The sequence below is a fragment of the Mus caroli genome, chromosome 15, assembly GCF_900094665.2.
Source record: "Mus caroli chromosome 15, CAROLI_EIJ_v1.1, whole genome shotgun sequence".
NCBI lineage: Eukaryota > Metazoa > Chordata > Mammalia > Rodentia > Muridae > Mus > Mus caroli.
Genome location: NC_034584.1, coordinates 74,577,224 through 74,592,326, shown reverse-complemented (window position 1 = coordinate 74,592,326; position 15,103 = coordinate 74,577,224). Strand labels below are relative to the sequence as shown.

The window sequence follows — 15,103 nt, the reverse complement described above, 5'->3', positions numbered from 1 at the left end:
TGTGCAACTGTGCTTAATTCCATTTTAGAGTAAAATATATACTTCTGATTCAATAGAGTGCATTCAGGTGTTCAGTCACTCAACAGAGTTCAGACGCTTTCTCTATGCTTGGCTCTAGGGGCGGGGCTAGGACATGACACACAGCCTCTACCTTGCTGAACCCTACATTTAGGTAAAGGGAGAAACAATGCCACAAATCGAGGAAGTCAGCTTCGTGGATATCTGGGGTAGGAAGGACTCACAGCTATCAAGTCTTAGGATGAGGATGAACTTGCCACCGTGAGTGAGGCCGAGAAGCGGGTTCAGAAGTCAACGAGGGCAGAGCATCAGGCAGAGCCTTGTCTGCTGGGGCAAAGCCTTGAGACTTTATTCTGAGAGAGCTGGGAGCCAGTGAGAAACTGAATCTAGAGTCATGTGAATTGGCTTGAGGTTTAAATTTCACGAGGGCCCTCAATGACTGTTGTGTAAGCTTGTCCTCTGAGCATAATGGCCATCAACCATCTGAAACAGCACCTGTGATCACACGCACTCACGTGCACATATAGTTCTCAAAACCTGGCTTACTGGCGTTTCTTCATAGCACTCCTGAGGGGCAGGGGATGGCCCTTAGGCTGAGATTCCAGTCATTCCTTCCTGCACCCTTCCTGCCCTCCAGCTGGAGGTAACTTCCTGTTAGCAGCAAGTGGACTCTGTGTACAGGGAGTGATCATGAAGTTTAGCCAATCCTAATACTCAGGAGCCCAAGGCAGAAATACTGACATGAGTTCAAGCCCAGCCTAAGCTATATCAAAAGTTCTAGATCAGCCTGGGTTATAGTGTGAGACAGAGGCAGGAAGGTTTCTGTCAGTCCAAGACCAGCTTGGTTAACATTATTGTGTCAGCTACTGGACTGTAGCATGGATAACCCAGTTACTTGGTAGCCATCTTGTATCTCCAGAGGAATCTGATAATTATGACGTAGTGTAAAAGTCAAGCATCCAGAAGGACTGTCAGGCTCATAGCCTGAGAGACTGGGGCAAGGTAGTGTCACTGAGACAGGAAACACTGTGAGGGAGCCTGAGTGGAGGAAAGGATGAGAGTCTGGACACACTGATTTAGAAATGTCAGTGAGGCATCCTTACAGGGAGCTCAGAGCCCTTGATAGACAAGAGTAAAGGTCAAGCGAGACCAAGGCTGCCAACCTTAATAGAGTTGTGGGTGTAGGGGGTGGTGGGTGTTTCAGAGATGGAAGACTGAACACTTACCTCCTAGGGCATGAAGCTAGATAGAGAAGATAACCTTTTGGAGGAAGAAGGACACCTCCAAATGGGAGAGCTAGTAGCAGTGGGCTTACTCGGGTCAGAGGAATCCTGAAAGCTAAGCAGAAGTCCATTGACTTAAGAAACTCCCAGTTAAGAAAATTAAAACAAAAAAACCCAACAAAACAAAACAAAACAAAAAACCCAACAATAACCGCCCCCCCCCATGCAGCTCATAATCAAAGAATGAAATTTGTACTGGTGTGTGTGTGTGTGTGGGGGGGGTGACTACAGTATTGCAACTAGGTTGTGATCCCCAAATGGAGGGAAGTAGTTAAAAAGGCTCCCCTTACCTAATATCACATTAGGGGTGTTCATTTCACCAGCGTGCTCCACCCCCCCTTCTGCTGAGCCTAAGCCACTCTTCTGCGGCTGGCCTCTCCACCTCAAGGGGGCTGCAGTCTTTGGCTGTGCCTCACCTATTTCCAAGGGTCTCACCAGTTACTTTCTGTGTGCCAACCCCCTCGAGGCTTCAGAGTTGGCTGCAAACCTTCTCTCCATTCCACTTCTCACCACTAGCCTGTCTCCCAGGGGTCTTTACCTCGCAGGCGCCTCATACTAAAAACAAACAAACAAACAAACAAACAAACAAACAAACAATGTCCAAACCAGAATTTATCTCTTTTTTGCTGCTAATCCATCTCAGATCATCATCTGCCTAATCTTGATGAGCAACAGACATTTACTGTCACCCCAGAAAGAAACTGGAGAATCACGAGAGTCTCCTCCTTTTCCCTCATTCCCACATGATTTGGAGTCAAGCCCAGGAACTTTAGCTCCAGCACAATTGGAATGTAATACACACCAGGCCCCTTACAGCCATTCGCCTTTAGATGGAGGAAGCACACTTAGACTTCAGTGGATGCTTGTCACGCCAGTGCACCACACCCTTTATGAACTATGGTTTTTTTTCCTGCATATGCATATCAATGTGTCAATGGTACCATTTAACTTACACATTAGGCATAGTAAGAGATGACTAACGAGGAGGAACAGCCATAATATACGTCAATAACCTTCGATAACGGAGTCTAGGCTCTCGAGACAGGCAGGAGGTTCTCCATAAGTTCGAGATCAGTCTGGTGGTGTACACAGCGAGTTCCAGGGCAGCCTGAGTTACATAGTAAGAGTGACTCAAAAAGCCAAGCAAAACAAGGGGCTGGAGAGATGCCTCAGCAGTTAGGCGCCTTTGCTGTTCTTGCAGAGGAGCTAAGCTTGGTTCCCAGCCCACATAGTGGCTCCCAAGCATCTAGAACTCCAGTTACAGGGGATTCCATCCCTTTATCTGATCTCCTTGGGCACCAGACACAGTTTGGAGCGTAGGCATACATGTAGGCAAAGCACTCAAAAGTATCTTACGGTAGCATGTGCTCACCTTTTAAAATACAGTGCCTGCTTGATGGCAGGAAATAAGGGTGGCAGGCGTTGTGAAGTAATCTTAGGCCACCATAAAGGGGAGCAGGCACTGTAAACTAGATGCAGGCTACCGTAATGGGTTATTCAAACAAAGCACCTCCATGGCTCAACAACACACCCAATAGCCTTAAAGTGACTAGGGAGAGACAGCAGATACAACTCACCTACATTGGAAAAGGGGGTATTTTGAGCCCCACGTGTAATGGAGTGGGGGTGTTCAAAGCATTATGCTATCAAAATAGCATAGAATTTAAACTTTATGATTTTTTTTAATTATTCACTTAGTACTTCTGGGCTATAGTTGACTGTGGGTAACTGAAACTGAATTTGAGGCTGTGGTGAAGTGGGTACTTCTGTGTTTCTGTCTCGGGACCTTCTTCACTTATTCCCAGAATTACCTCAGCACTCCGTCCTCTCAGGTCTTCTGAGCGCATGCAAAAATTTCCCTCTAGAGAGAGAGAGAAAGGAACAGTTTTTTTAAAATCGCAGTTTCTGGCCTCACAGTACGGCAGGTAGACTCGTGACTGGAAATATCCATGGGATTCACAGTCAAGGATGGAAGATTGTCTTCAATCAGGGGGAGGGAGGGCAGAGTTGCTCACCAGCCATTAGGGTTGAGGGTCCAGTTAAATCATGTACTTACTGGCTATCCTAAACAATCCCTGTCACTTGTGTATCCCTACAAGCTCACCTTCCCCAGGAAGTCTTTGATCCCACTGTGCTCTGTGGCTGCCTTTATCCTGCAACCTTTTATGCGGGTGATTTTGATCAGACGACAATTTCCTTGCATTCTCACGGTTTAACATAGCGCCTAGCATACTGCAGATTCTTAATGATACAGAATGAGTGCAGTTCCTCCATATGTAAAATAGGATGATAATGACCAATTTTAGCAGACCTTTGAAATGTGCACAAGATGTATGTGAATTATAACAATGTATAAATTACTTATTTCTACCCTCACTACCTTGGGGAATAAAATCTAAATATCTTGGACTGACAGCCAAGGCCCCAGACAACCTGAATTCCAGGCTGCTTTTGCATTTTGCTTCTGGCTATGCCTTCATTATATTATCTCCAGGTAAGTAATATTTCAAACACACCAACCTTTTTCATACAGCTTATGATTTCATATTTTACTTTCCTATTGACATGTCAGTATCAATAATGTTGGCTAGTACAGTAATTGAAGCTGTGGAGGGTTAAAACAATCAAACCTTACCTTCTACTACAAAGTATTTTCCTACCCTCTACATCTTTCCATCCTGGTCAAAATTTCATTCAGTTACCAGAGTGTTTTAAAACACGAACTTGATTATACTGTCAATGTCCATAGGGAGGAGGCTCTTTGGGATTTGTCTTTCCTTTGTCACTGTCACTTTCTCTCTCTCCACTGTTGTTCCACTAATGGCTTTTTATTCTACAGTTGCAGCCACTAGAGGACTTGTTAGTTTCACTGAGATAATAGGCGCTCTCTGCTTTCCTGCCTTTATACATGATATGTCCTTTGTCTCTCATGTCCTCCTCTTCTTTGTCTACCCCGTGAACTTCCTGTCATCCTTTAAGATTTAATTCAGATGTAAAGTGTTCTGTGAAATCTGCCCTTAAATACTCCTTGGCAGAATTAGATGCTCTCTCCTCTCTCATTATGCAATACATATCTTGTCACAATCTTCTATGACTGCGCCTGTCACTTCCACTAACCCGTAAACTCATGCAGCATGGGGCTATGCTTTATCTCTGGGTCCTTCCTGCCGGGTACAAAGCGTGCGCTCACTGCCTATGGGCTGAATATATCAAAGAGTAGCCCTGGGTGAGTCCTGGAGCTGTCCTCGAAGCCACTGCGTCGCTGACCATTAGACACACTGCTTTCCTCCTCTAGGCTATTAGTTGCTTCCAGCTCCGAGGTAACAGTCAGTGCTTGTAGGATGGCGTTTCTGGTCCATTACAATTACAATAGGAACACAAACTGTAAAATATCTTGAAGGCAATATTAGAACAGTGCCACTGGCTGAGCCTGTATAACGAGGACTTCTGCCTTCGATCTGTTTGATCCTCTGCGGACAGGTCAAATGAACCTGCTGCAGACAGGCTTGCTAGAGGACTCTGCAAGTGGCACGCACTAGGGGGCCGGAAGTTAGGAACCGGAAGCAAGGAGGCAGAAGCAAGGAAGCGGAAGTTGGCAACGGTGTGGGCGCTTGCGTCTCTGAGGAGGCCGAAGAGCCTGGGGGTTTGATTTTGATGGGGGAAGAGATCCCCAGGTAGGTGGCTGAAAGGGCCCACCAGGTAGTAACCTCTAGTGTGGAGAAGGTGGATAGAGGGAAGCCAGCCGCCTTCCGGACTAATTTTCCTGTTGCCACCGGTGATTCAGCCTAGGCACAGAAAAGACAGGCCTGCGGGCGCTGAGGCTGATGCTACCAGATGCCATGCGGCTCCTCCCTCCTTCCAGAAGTTTCTTCAGTGAAGTTCCCCATCTAAGGAAACTGTGTCCATTTTTGTACAGTCGTCAGTATGTGTCTCTTGTGTGACTCGGTGACCCGGCCCACTATTCCAACCCCCGACCTCCCGTTGAAAAATGAAAAGGTGCCAGGAAAGACCCTGGCTAGCGGGAGTTGATGCTCTCAGTCTCTACCCTCCGTTTTTCAACGTTCTCTCCAAATCACTTGCCTTTCTTTCTTGCCACAATCCTAGGCGGTGTACTTTATGCTGTAGATGAGGGAACTATGGCACAGAGATGACATTAATTAGGGACTGGACCTTAAATCCCTGCGGTTGATCTTAAATGCACTGAGGTGACACCTGTCAAAGCCACAGACTAGCCGTTCCCTTGGGGGTTGGGAGTAGGGTGGGAACTGTGACTTGTGCACCCTTTTTCCTTACCCCTTCCTTCCCTAGGATGGAGGCTACCATGTAATAAGCTTTGGGAAAATCGCTGAATGCAGAAGTGGCTCAAAAAAGTTTCTCGGCCTCTTTCAGTGTGGAGTTCCCGCCATTCAAACCGTAACTTCTGTAATTTCTTCCAATGCTACGGTATTCAGTGTAATGGCTTGATAAAACAATCCCGGGCAGAACCAGTTTCCTCCTGAGCCAAACTCAAGTCTGTAGTCAGAACCCGAAGAAACAAGAACCCTGCTTTTCTCCTAGCACTGTCTCCAATGTTGTCTTTTTCTTAGATGCTATTGTTAATATTGCCCAAGCCTGGATAGTTTTTCTAGATTTTGTTTTTTTGTTTTTATTTTATTTTATTTTATTTTACATGTACGGATGTTTGTGTGCATGGACATCTGTGCACCTCATGTGTGCAGTACCTGTGGAGGTCAGAAGGGGTGGTGGAGCCCTTGTAACTGGAGTTACAGACCGTAATAGCCACCATGTAGGTTCTGGGACTAGAACCCTGGTTTGCTGGAAGAGCAGCCAGTACTCTTAACCACCAAGCCATCTCTCTAACCCTGCCCTCTGGTTCTTCAAGACTTTATTTTCAGTTACGAAATCCAAAGTTTCGAAGACCAGTTTCCCCTTTTAACTTAGTAGTGAAGTCTGAACCGAAATGAGGTCATATATAACCTCCATGCCAAATGTCTACAAGTTTTGCTGCAAATATGTTGGTGGGGCTTGTTGCTCAGAGCATGCCTACCCCTTACTGTGTGTGTTCTGTAATGTATGCTATAGGCACCACATACACTAGGGGTGTGTGTGTGTGTGTGTGTGTTGTTTGCTTTCCTAAACAACAACAGGACCAGTTCAACCGGCCTCAAGGAAACTCTATGGGATTGTGGACCACTAGTCTAACATCATCTGGTAAACGCTTTCCTGTCTCAATTTTGGTAAAATGACAGGGAAGAAACAGTGTTGGGGAAGTGGGCAGAGGCAAAAAGAAAACTAAGAGACTTCTTCCAGGCCAGGCGCGCGCGCACACACACACACACACACACACACACACACACATGAAGAGAACCAGATTGAGCTTCATCATGTATTTTCTTCAGAAATATTTAACCAAGAAAGTTCCTTGTCTAAACAGGAAGTTTTTGAGCATGGGGAACGTGATTTACATGTCTCCACAACGCTGTATAAATGGTTCTTGAGAGGTATTTGTTGATTGCTTTGAAAATATTTGCTCAAATTTTAAACTTTTACATACATGACTATTAAAGGTGCTGGATCTTTTTTTTTTTTTTTATGTTTGAAATTGAGAGCTGTGGAATCAGTTCCAGGTTTCCCACAGCAGACTCACTTAGTCATCTGGTCATTCTGTCTTCTCATGTGTCCTGCGTTCCCACCATGGCTAGGTGGTCCTTGTACGTAGGATTGCAGTGGTAAGTAAGACAGGCAGGTCAAGGTCTCAACCCTTCGGGAGCTTCTAGTCTGACGCTATTTGCCACAATCAAACAAGAAGTCGTTAAGTACATATTATTTTAAATGTCATGAAAGAAATCTAAGTGCCAAAAAGGAGATCAATTGGGTGTTGAGCAGAGTATTATGGGATGACCTTTACAGTGAGATAAGAGATCAGAGGGATGATGAATCTGAGACATGAATTGCCTTTCTCCCTCTTATTCGCAGTGTGACGGTGACGCAGGTGGCCAGACAACTGAGAGTCACGTGTGGAAACTTGCCTCCTTGTCACCGATTTTGTCTCAGATGCCATATAGTCACAAGGAGCCTAATAACGGGCACATTCTGAGACATGCACAATTAGATGGACCCAGACATAGGGTGTCCTTACCCAGTCTCAGACGGCTATGATGTCATTAGGTGATGTAATTTTGTGTGACCACAATCATGTATGACATCCTTGCCTGAGGCATCTGTGCAGCACATGAATGTACTTACAATGCACAGGTTACCTAGAGGAGACAGCATTTCTCTATAGCTGAGTGTCTTCAACATAATCAGCTCACAATATGTACAACTAGCACCAGCTACTGAATTCTTTATGGCCGAATGGTGCCTCATTATATGTTCATGACACTCTGTGTGACAAGTGATATTAATTGACCTATCTAGACTTTTTTTTTTCCTTTGTGACTTCGTAACAGTTGAGAGTGTATTTAGTTTTGACATGGTGTTAGGCACATCCATTTTAAACTACTGTTTTGGGTTAGAAGGCTCTTAATTTTTTTTCAGAAAACAGAAAATTTGTTTATGAAAATGCTTCCAAAAATTTGAGGATGCAGTTTAGAGAATATAGGAAAACTGAATAATAAATGCAGTCTTTCCAAAATATAGATAGGTAGCCATAAAAACAAAAGAGTTTTTAACAACTGTTCAATTCCAGCAAGTTATAATTCTAAGGCAGTTTTTTTTTTTAAAGAAAAAATAGATCTGTGAAGACATGGATCAATATTTGTTATTCTAGGCTGGTGTTACGGTGTCGCTCTGCATTGAGTGAGTTTGGTAGAGGGGAAAAAGGACAGTAGAAATTGAAAATTTTAATAGTGTGCTGAACCATTATAAATCAGGTTTTCACTGCAGGAGGAAGTCAGACAAAATGTTCACATTCCGGGTGCACACGAGACAACTAGACCATCACAGAAACACACTTTCTTTTTCTTCATAGGATATGGTCTCTTTCTGAGAAATCTTAATTAAATCAATTATATTTTGTATCTAATTTATTTCAGACTGCATTGGGTTTAAATCAAAAGGTGGAGGGGCTGAAAGGGTTAATGATCTGGTTTTGTTTTTTGTTTTTTTAAGGTGATAGTTCATTTAACCATGCATCTGAAAATTATGTTTTCCCTTGATACACAGATTAATCAGGCGTGAGCTAGAAGCTGAGGAGGCCAAGGAAACAAAACTAAAAATACCAAACAGTCGTTATGAGTTTGATTTTTTTTTCTTTCTTTTGGATGGGTGCAGCTTTGATAGCAAAATCTGATCATAGTTCATCTAGGCTTCGTTGGGTCTGGATGCTCATCAGGGCTTGAAATCAATTTGGCACAGTGCCTTGGTCCCTGTTGGAGGTGAATCACCAGAGAAATTACAAACGAAGTGACTCACCTTCCTGCAGAGTAATGAAAAAGAGGAAGGGAGTTTCATGTAAATCAGAAACTGGCAATTCTCAAGTATCTTGCGAATTCTTAGGGCCGAGTACCGGTTTAAGTTTGAATGCGTTTTTTATATTAACCTAAATGCTTCCTCTTCTATGTATGGGGAAGCTGTCAGACTCCTGCTAATCACTCCAGGCCTCAGGGAGTTCCTCACGCCATATCATTTATAAATAGCACTTTGATACTGTTGAATGTTAAATCCACACCTTTTTTTCCTGAAAGTGAGTAAAGAAAGTAATCGAAGCTTTCCCTCTAGTTCGCTAGGCTGCTTTGGGTACCATTAGCTGTAATCCACAGGAGGTAGAGTATTTATCTTAATGCCAGCTCCCTAGAGAGACGAGAGAGCAGCACCTACTCAGGTTTGGTCAGAGTGCTTCGTGCTTCGTGGTTCTGCAGGGAGCTGGGTTCTGGGCACGAGGAGGACCTCACACTCAATTGTCACCACCATTCAAATTATTTCCAGGACACAGTGTGTGTATAACGACAGCGTATGTTAAGAAAGAGGTGTCAGAGTGCAAATTCCCCCTGAAATATGAATCTGTCTCCTCTGTGTGTACATCTTTAAACTCATTGTACTCCTTGCCAAGGGAGCTGAGCAATATTTTCTGCAGAACCTTTTAGGAGCAGATAGACTACCTACATTTCTCTGGATAGCTGAGGTCAGTCTGGTGAGGGATTTTCCCGTGTTCATCCTAAGCACACCTATATAGAGTCCTTTCCTTCCTCAGGCTGGTGATGTGACAGGCTTTCTTGGAAACTAAATTTTTTTTTTTTCAGACTAACTTGGTCTCCTGTAGACTTTTTTTTTTTGAGGAACTTACACCACATTTTTTGTACTTTCCTTGCAGGAAATCGATACTTTACCATGTGGAGATGAATCATTTGTGTTTGAGAGCAGCAGAACTAGGGACGGATCTGTCAGGCGCTCTGTAAACCAGTCACTCCTGACCCATTGCTCTCACCCACCTCCACAGACTCACTGTAGCTATGTCATTCAGGAGGCAAGTGAAGAACTTCGTGAAAAATTACTCAGAGGCTGAAAAAAAAGTCAGGGAAGCAACTTCCAATGACCCCTGGGGCCCCTCTAGCTCTCTGATGTTAGCTATCAGTGACATGACTTTCAATGCGGCCTCCCTCTCGGAGATCATGCACATGCTATGGCAGCGACTCAGCGACCATGGGAAGAACTGGCGCCACGTGTACAAGTCCCTCGCCCTGATGGACTACCTCATCAAGAACGGCTCCAGGAAAGTTATTCAGTATTGCAGAGAGGGCGTCTGTAACCTTCAAACGCTAAAGGATTTTCAACACATAGATGAAGCGGGCAAAGACCAAGGTAACAGTTCGTAAAAATTTGACAGTGTGCCTGTAAGGACAGGCGTGCATAGCAGTGTTTTAAATCTTCAACTGGAGCAAGGCGGTTCTCAATTTTTGAGTGCCTTGTTGATGTAGCCTAGGCTGTCCTGAGCTTGCCCTCCAGTCCCAACGTCCCTCGTGCTAGGTTGATGTGCACCCTGTTATCACCTGGGCTTAAAGAGGTGTCCTTACATGTCCCAGCCACTGTTTTCCTTCCACAGCTGTGGTTCTCATTTCCATCCTCTGTGTTGACTGTGGCACTTGGGAGAAGAGTGTGTTTGTTTTCAAAAGAACACAGAACACACGCAGGTCCTGATCCAGTGACGCCTCACAGAAAAGTAAATACAGCAAATGAAGAGAGGAGACGCTGCCGTTTGTGTGTTGATGTCACTGTAATTCACGAGTATAATTAAGTTGGAATTTAGTCATAAACTAGGGAAGTGTTTCTAGGGACTCTGGAATCTCCGAAGGCTATGGAGATGAGCTCACTTAACTGAAGCACAGAAATTCAGGTCTTAAGATAATTCTGGGTGTAGAAAGGCGATGGCATAGGAAGATGGTATAGAGTATTGAGGTGGATTGGTGCCAAATTTGCAAAGAAAAGAGCCAACATTCCTTTCCTTTGTGTTAGAAATGCAAAGTTACAATTGTGCCTAAAGTGATAGGTTTTAAGTCATAAGAAGAAAATACAGTTCACTCTACTCTCCATGGTTACTGCATTTTAAAATGACACTTTAAAGAAATAAAAAAAATGAGACAAAAATAGTTTCTATGAACCCTTCTCCACCAAAACATCATCTCTCCAGTTTCTAACATCGGTGAGGTGCACGTGCTACAAGTGGCAGCCTGTGTTGACACTACTACTGATGCTCAGTTTGGTTGTATCATAGTTCTGTAGGTTTTGGAAAGGCATACTGTCCTGTGTCCACCACCCAGTATAACACAGCGTCTTTCGCTTCCCCGAGGATGCCTCGTGACCTGCCTTCACCCTCTTTGCCCTGGATGCCACTGGTCTTTATAGTTTTACTTTTTCCAGATGTAAAACTTCTTTAGACTTGTTTCTTTCATTGACAGGATACCCCAAGGTTCTTCCAGATCCTTCCATAGGTTGGAAGCTTGTTTCTTTTTATCTTTCCTCTTTATGAAAAGGTTTGTTGAGATATAATGCATATACCATACAAATTGTAACACACACACATATATGTGTGTGTGTATATATATATATAAATATATATATATATTAGATACTTATAAAATATAGGGTCATTTATTTAAAGTATGTATAATTATAAAGTTGTTTATTATAAGATGTGATATCTATAAACATCTTTTCGAATTCTGTGCCTGTTTTCAAATGAGTTCTTTCATTGTTGAGTTTTGAAAGTTCTTTATATATTCTGGGCACAAGACTCTTATCAGATAGGTGGCTTGAAAGCATCTTCTGTTATTTTGTAGGTTGCCTCTTTGCTTTCTTGAAATGTCTGTCTTCCTATGCACAAAATTTTATTGTTATTTTAAAACAGAGTCTTACTGTGTATCCCTAGCTGGCCTGGAACTTTGCTTTGTAGACCATGCTGGCCCTAAGCTTACAGAGATCCACCTGCCTCTGCCTCCCTGGTACTGGGATTAAAGATGGGCACAAGCACATCTTGCGAGAAGTTTTAAATCTTGATGAAGTCTCATGTATCTGTTCTTCATTTGGTTGCTTTACTTACCACATCATATATAAAGTAAGTTACTGTCAAATTCAAGGCCGTGAAGCTTATATTTTCTTCTAAGAGTTTGGTGGTTTTAACTCTCTTGACTCCCTTAGCATTTCTGTGGCTGTGATGAAACACCGAAACCAAAGAGCAAGGTAGAGAGGAAAGACAGGAACTCACACAGGGCAGGAACCTGGAGGCAGGAGCTGATGGGGAGGGCATGGAAGGGCATTGCTTATTGGCTTGCTTCTGTGGCTTTCTCAGACTGATTTCTTATTGAACCTAAGGCCACCAGCCCAGGGTTGGCACCACCCACAATGGCCTGGGCCCTCCCTAATCAATCACTAATTAAGAAAATGGCCTGCAGCCTGACCTTGTGGAGCATTTCGTTAGTTGAGATTCCCTCCTTTCAGGTAACTCTAGCTTGTGTCAAGTTGGCATAAAACCAGCCAGCACACTCTCTTATTCAGATCTTGGATTTCTGTTACTTTCATGTTTCTGTGTGATAGGAAATAGGGAGCCTTCTTCAACATTTTTTCATATGGATGCCTTACCACCTGTTGAAAAGAATGTTCTTCCCTGTTGAGTTACACTGGCCCCTTATGCTAAGTTATTTCTGCAATCTGTAGATCTCATAGATCTCTATGTCTTTTCAATGCCAGCATATTGCTGTATCTTTGTAGTAATATTTGAAATCAAGGAGTGTAAGTATTTCAACTCCACTCTTCCTTTTAAATAGCATTTTATTTATTTCAGGTCCCTTTCATTTCCTTGTGGATTTAGTGTCAACTTATCAGTTTCTATTCAAACAGATGGTAGATAAAATTTTGGTTGGGATTGCATTGGCTTTCTAGACAAATTTGGGGAGCATTGTTATCTGATTGTGAACTTTAATTTATTTTTTACTTTTTGCATTTATAATATAATTATATCATTTCTCCTCTCCTTCCAAACTCTCCAACACATTCCCACTTTTCTCTTTAAAATTTATGGTCTCTTTTGTGGGAAAATTCTGCTAATTAAGGTCAAAGTCCACCATGACCTTGTCTGGAGAATTCTAAGCTCCCACATATGCCTCTACCTGAGGAATGTCACGTAGCCTCAACTAGATTACTTCCTTCTCCTGATAAAGCCTGTTCAGCTAGCACTGAGATTCATGGAATGCTTCCCCATGCTGATGAGACATCTTGGTACCCAAACCTCAGCCAATGACATTTGCCTATCCAGGATGCCTACTCTCAGTCCCCTAGAACTTTATAAGCCCTAAATCACCCTAAGTGAAGTCTATCTGCCTTCTGATAGCTGGTCCTGTTGTGGCTATTCACAAAATGTACTCACAGGGCTTCTGAACATCCTCCCCTCCCCCCAGCCCCATCGTCTCTGCTCTCTCTGTCCAACTGGACCATGTCAGGGCCTTTGATCCATGAGAGAGTATATTCTTGAATACACAAATACCACCTCATCAGTCCATAAACTGTTACTTGTACGTATAGGTATTCATAGCTGACCATTTGGAGTTGGATAACCAGTTGGTGTGCTCTTCTCTAGTGGGTATTTCTCCAGCTCTCAGCTTTTTTTGGTTATCTGTAGTTTTTTGTCTATGGTTGAGGCTTCACGAGCTTTCTTCCTTCCAGGTTAGACATCTATTGGTATTGTCCATATTCAGGTCTTGTTTAGGCAGCCATGTTGGTGAGACTTCATGGGTGTAGCTTCTGATAGCTCCAGGAGGCATCATCTCTCAGCACACTTCCTGTTCCTCGGGCTCTTACGACCATGTGTTTTCTTTGGTTGTGGTTTTTCTGTAATGGTTTCCCTTTGTTGCAAAGAAAAGGTTCCTTGGTGAAGGGTGAGAACTATAATAATCTATAAATATGAAGGTAAATATTTCTAATTTAGATAAGGACTGTGCTCTTTTATTAAAATAACAGTTGTAGATTTTCCTCCAAGATCCATGACCTCAGTACCCTTGAGTAGTTGGCTAGGTTTGCAGAGCCAGGCACAGTTTCCTTCTTGATGAGAGGGCCTTTGTACTGGCTAGTTTTGTGTCAACTTGACACAGCTGGAGTTATCACAGAGAAAGGCATTTCAGTTGAGGAAATGCCTCCATGAGATCCAACTGTAAGGCATTTTTTTCAGTGATCAAGGGGGAAAGGCCCCATGTGGGTGAGACCATCTCTGGGCTGGTAAGAGAGCAGGCTGAGCAAACCAGGGGAGGCAAGCCAGTAAAGAACACCCCTCCATGGCCTCTGCATCAGCTCCTGCTTCCTGACCTGCTTGAGTTCCAGTCCTGACTTCCTTTGGTGATGAACTGCTAGCAACATGGAAGTGTAAGCCGAGTAAACCCTTTCCTCCCCAACTTGCTTCTTGGTCATGATGTTTGTGCAGGAATAGAAACACTGACTAAGACAGCCTTACACCCAATGAGAAAACTGTTGGTTCCTGCCACAGGATGCAGGTCACTGCCGCACCCTTGGTATCACTGTGCCATGCAGTCACAGTTGTTGATGCAGTCAGTCCATAGGCAACATGGCTGGGTAGCACTGCTGGTTGTCTCCCTCCTTGGGAGCTGCATGTCACCTTCTGGCCATGAAAACTAGACCTTAAGGAGGAGGCTTGCAGGTCAGAGCCAGCTCAGGTCCTCTGGGCCCCGTGTGTCTGAAGTGCACGGTGTCTTCAGGAACAGGGACTTACCTTCTACCTCTTGGGGGCAACCAAGGACAACAGAAAAGACTGTAATGTTTGGTGGTTTAGGTTCTCTTGGACAACCCTGACCAACAACTCCAAAGCGCGCTTCTCAGGCCTGGTTGTTGTTGTTATTTGTTGTTAGATAATCTATGGCTCTTGGGAGGGAATGTTGTCAACTCAGACTGGAAATTTTCATTTAAACTACATATATATCTTTATATACTCGTATGTATTAGAGGTATTTTTAGGTAGATTGGTAATATAAGTGTGCTGGCTAGTTTTATGTCAACTTGACATCAGCTATAGACATCTGAAAGGAGAAAATCTTAGTTGAGAAAATGCCTCCATGCCCCTTCTTAGAATTGGGAACAAAACACCCATGGAAGGAGTTACAGAGACAAAGTTTGGAGCTGAGACAAAAGGATGGACCATATAGAGACTGCCATACCCGGGGATGGCAGCCCATAATCAGCCTCCAAATGCTGACACCATTGCATACACCAGCAAGATTTTGCTGAAAGAACCCTGATATAGCTCTCTCTTGTGAGGCTATTCTTGGGTCTAGCAAACACAGAAGTGGATGCTCACAGTCAAC

General features: G+C 43.6%; 1 protein-coding gene across 2 annotated transcripts in view; it reads left to right on the top strand.

Annotated features, from left to right (window-relative positions):
• Positions 1-4,893: 4,893 nt before the first annotated feature.
• Enthd1 (ENTH domain containing 1) overlaps positions 4,894-15,103 on the top strand; it is a 113,322-nt gene continuing 103,112 nt past the window's right edge. For both annotated transcript variants that reach the window (XM_021183596.1, XM_021183595.1), the window contains exons 1-2: positions 4,894-4,975; positions 9,616-10,103. In XM_021183596.1, coding sequence (XP_021039255.1) covers positions 9,755-10,103 — 349 coding nt within the window. In that variant the 5' untranslated portion in view covers positions 4,894-4,975; positions 9,616-9,754. The remainder of the gene's footprint in view (positions 4,976-9,615; positions 10,104-15,103) is intronic.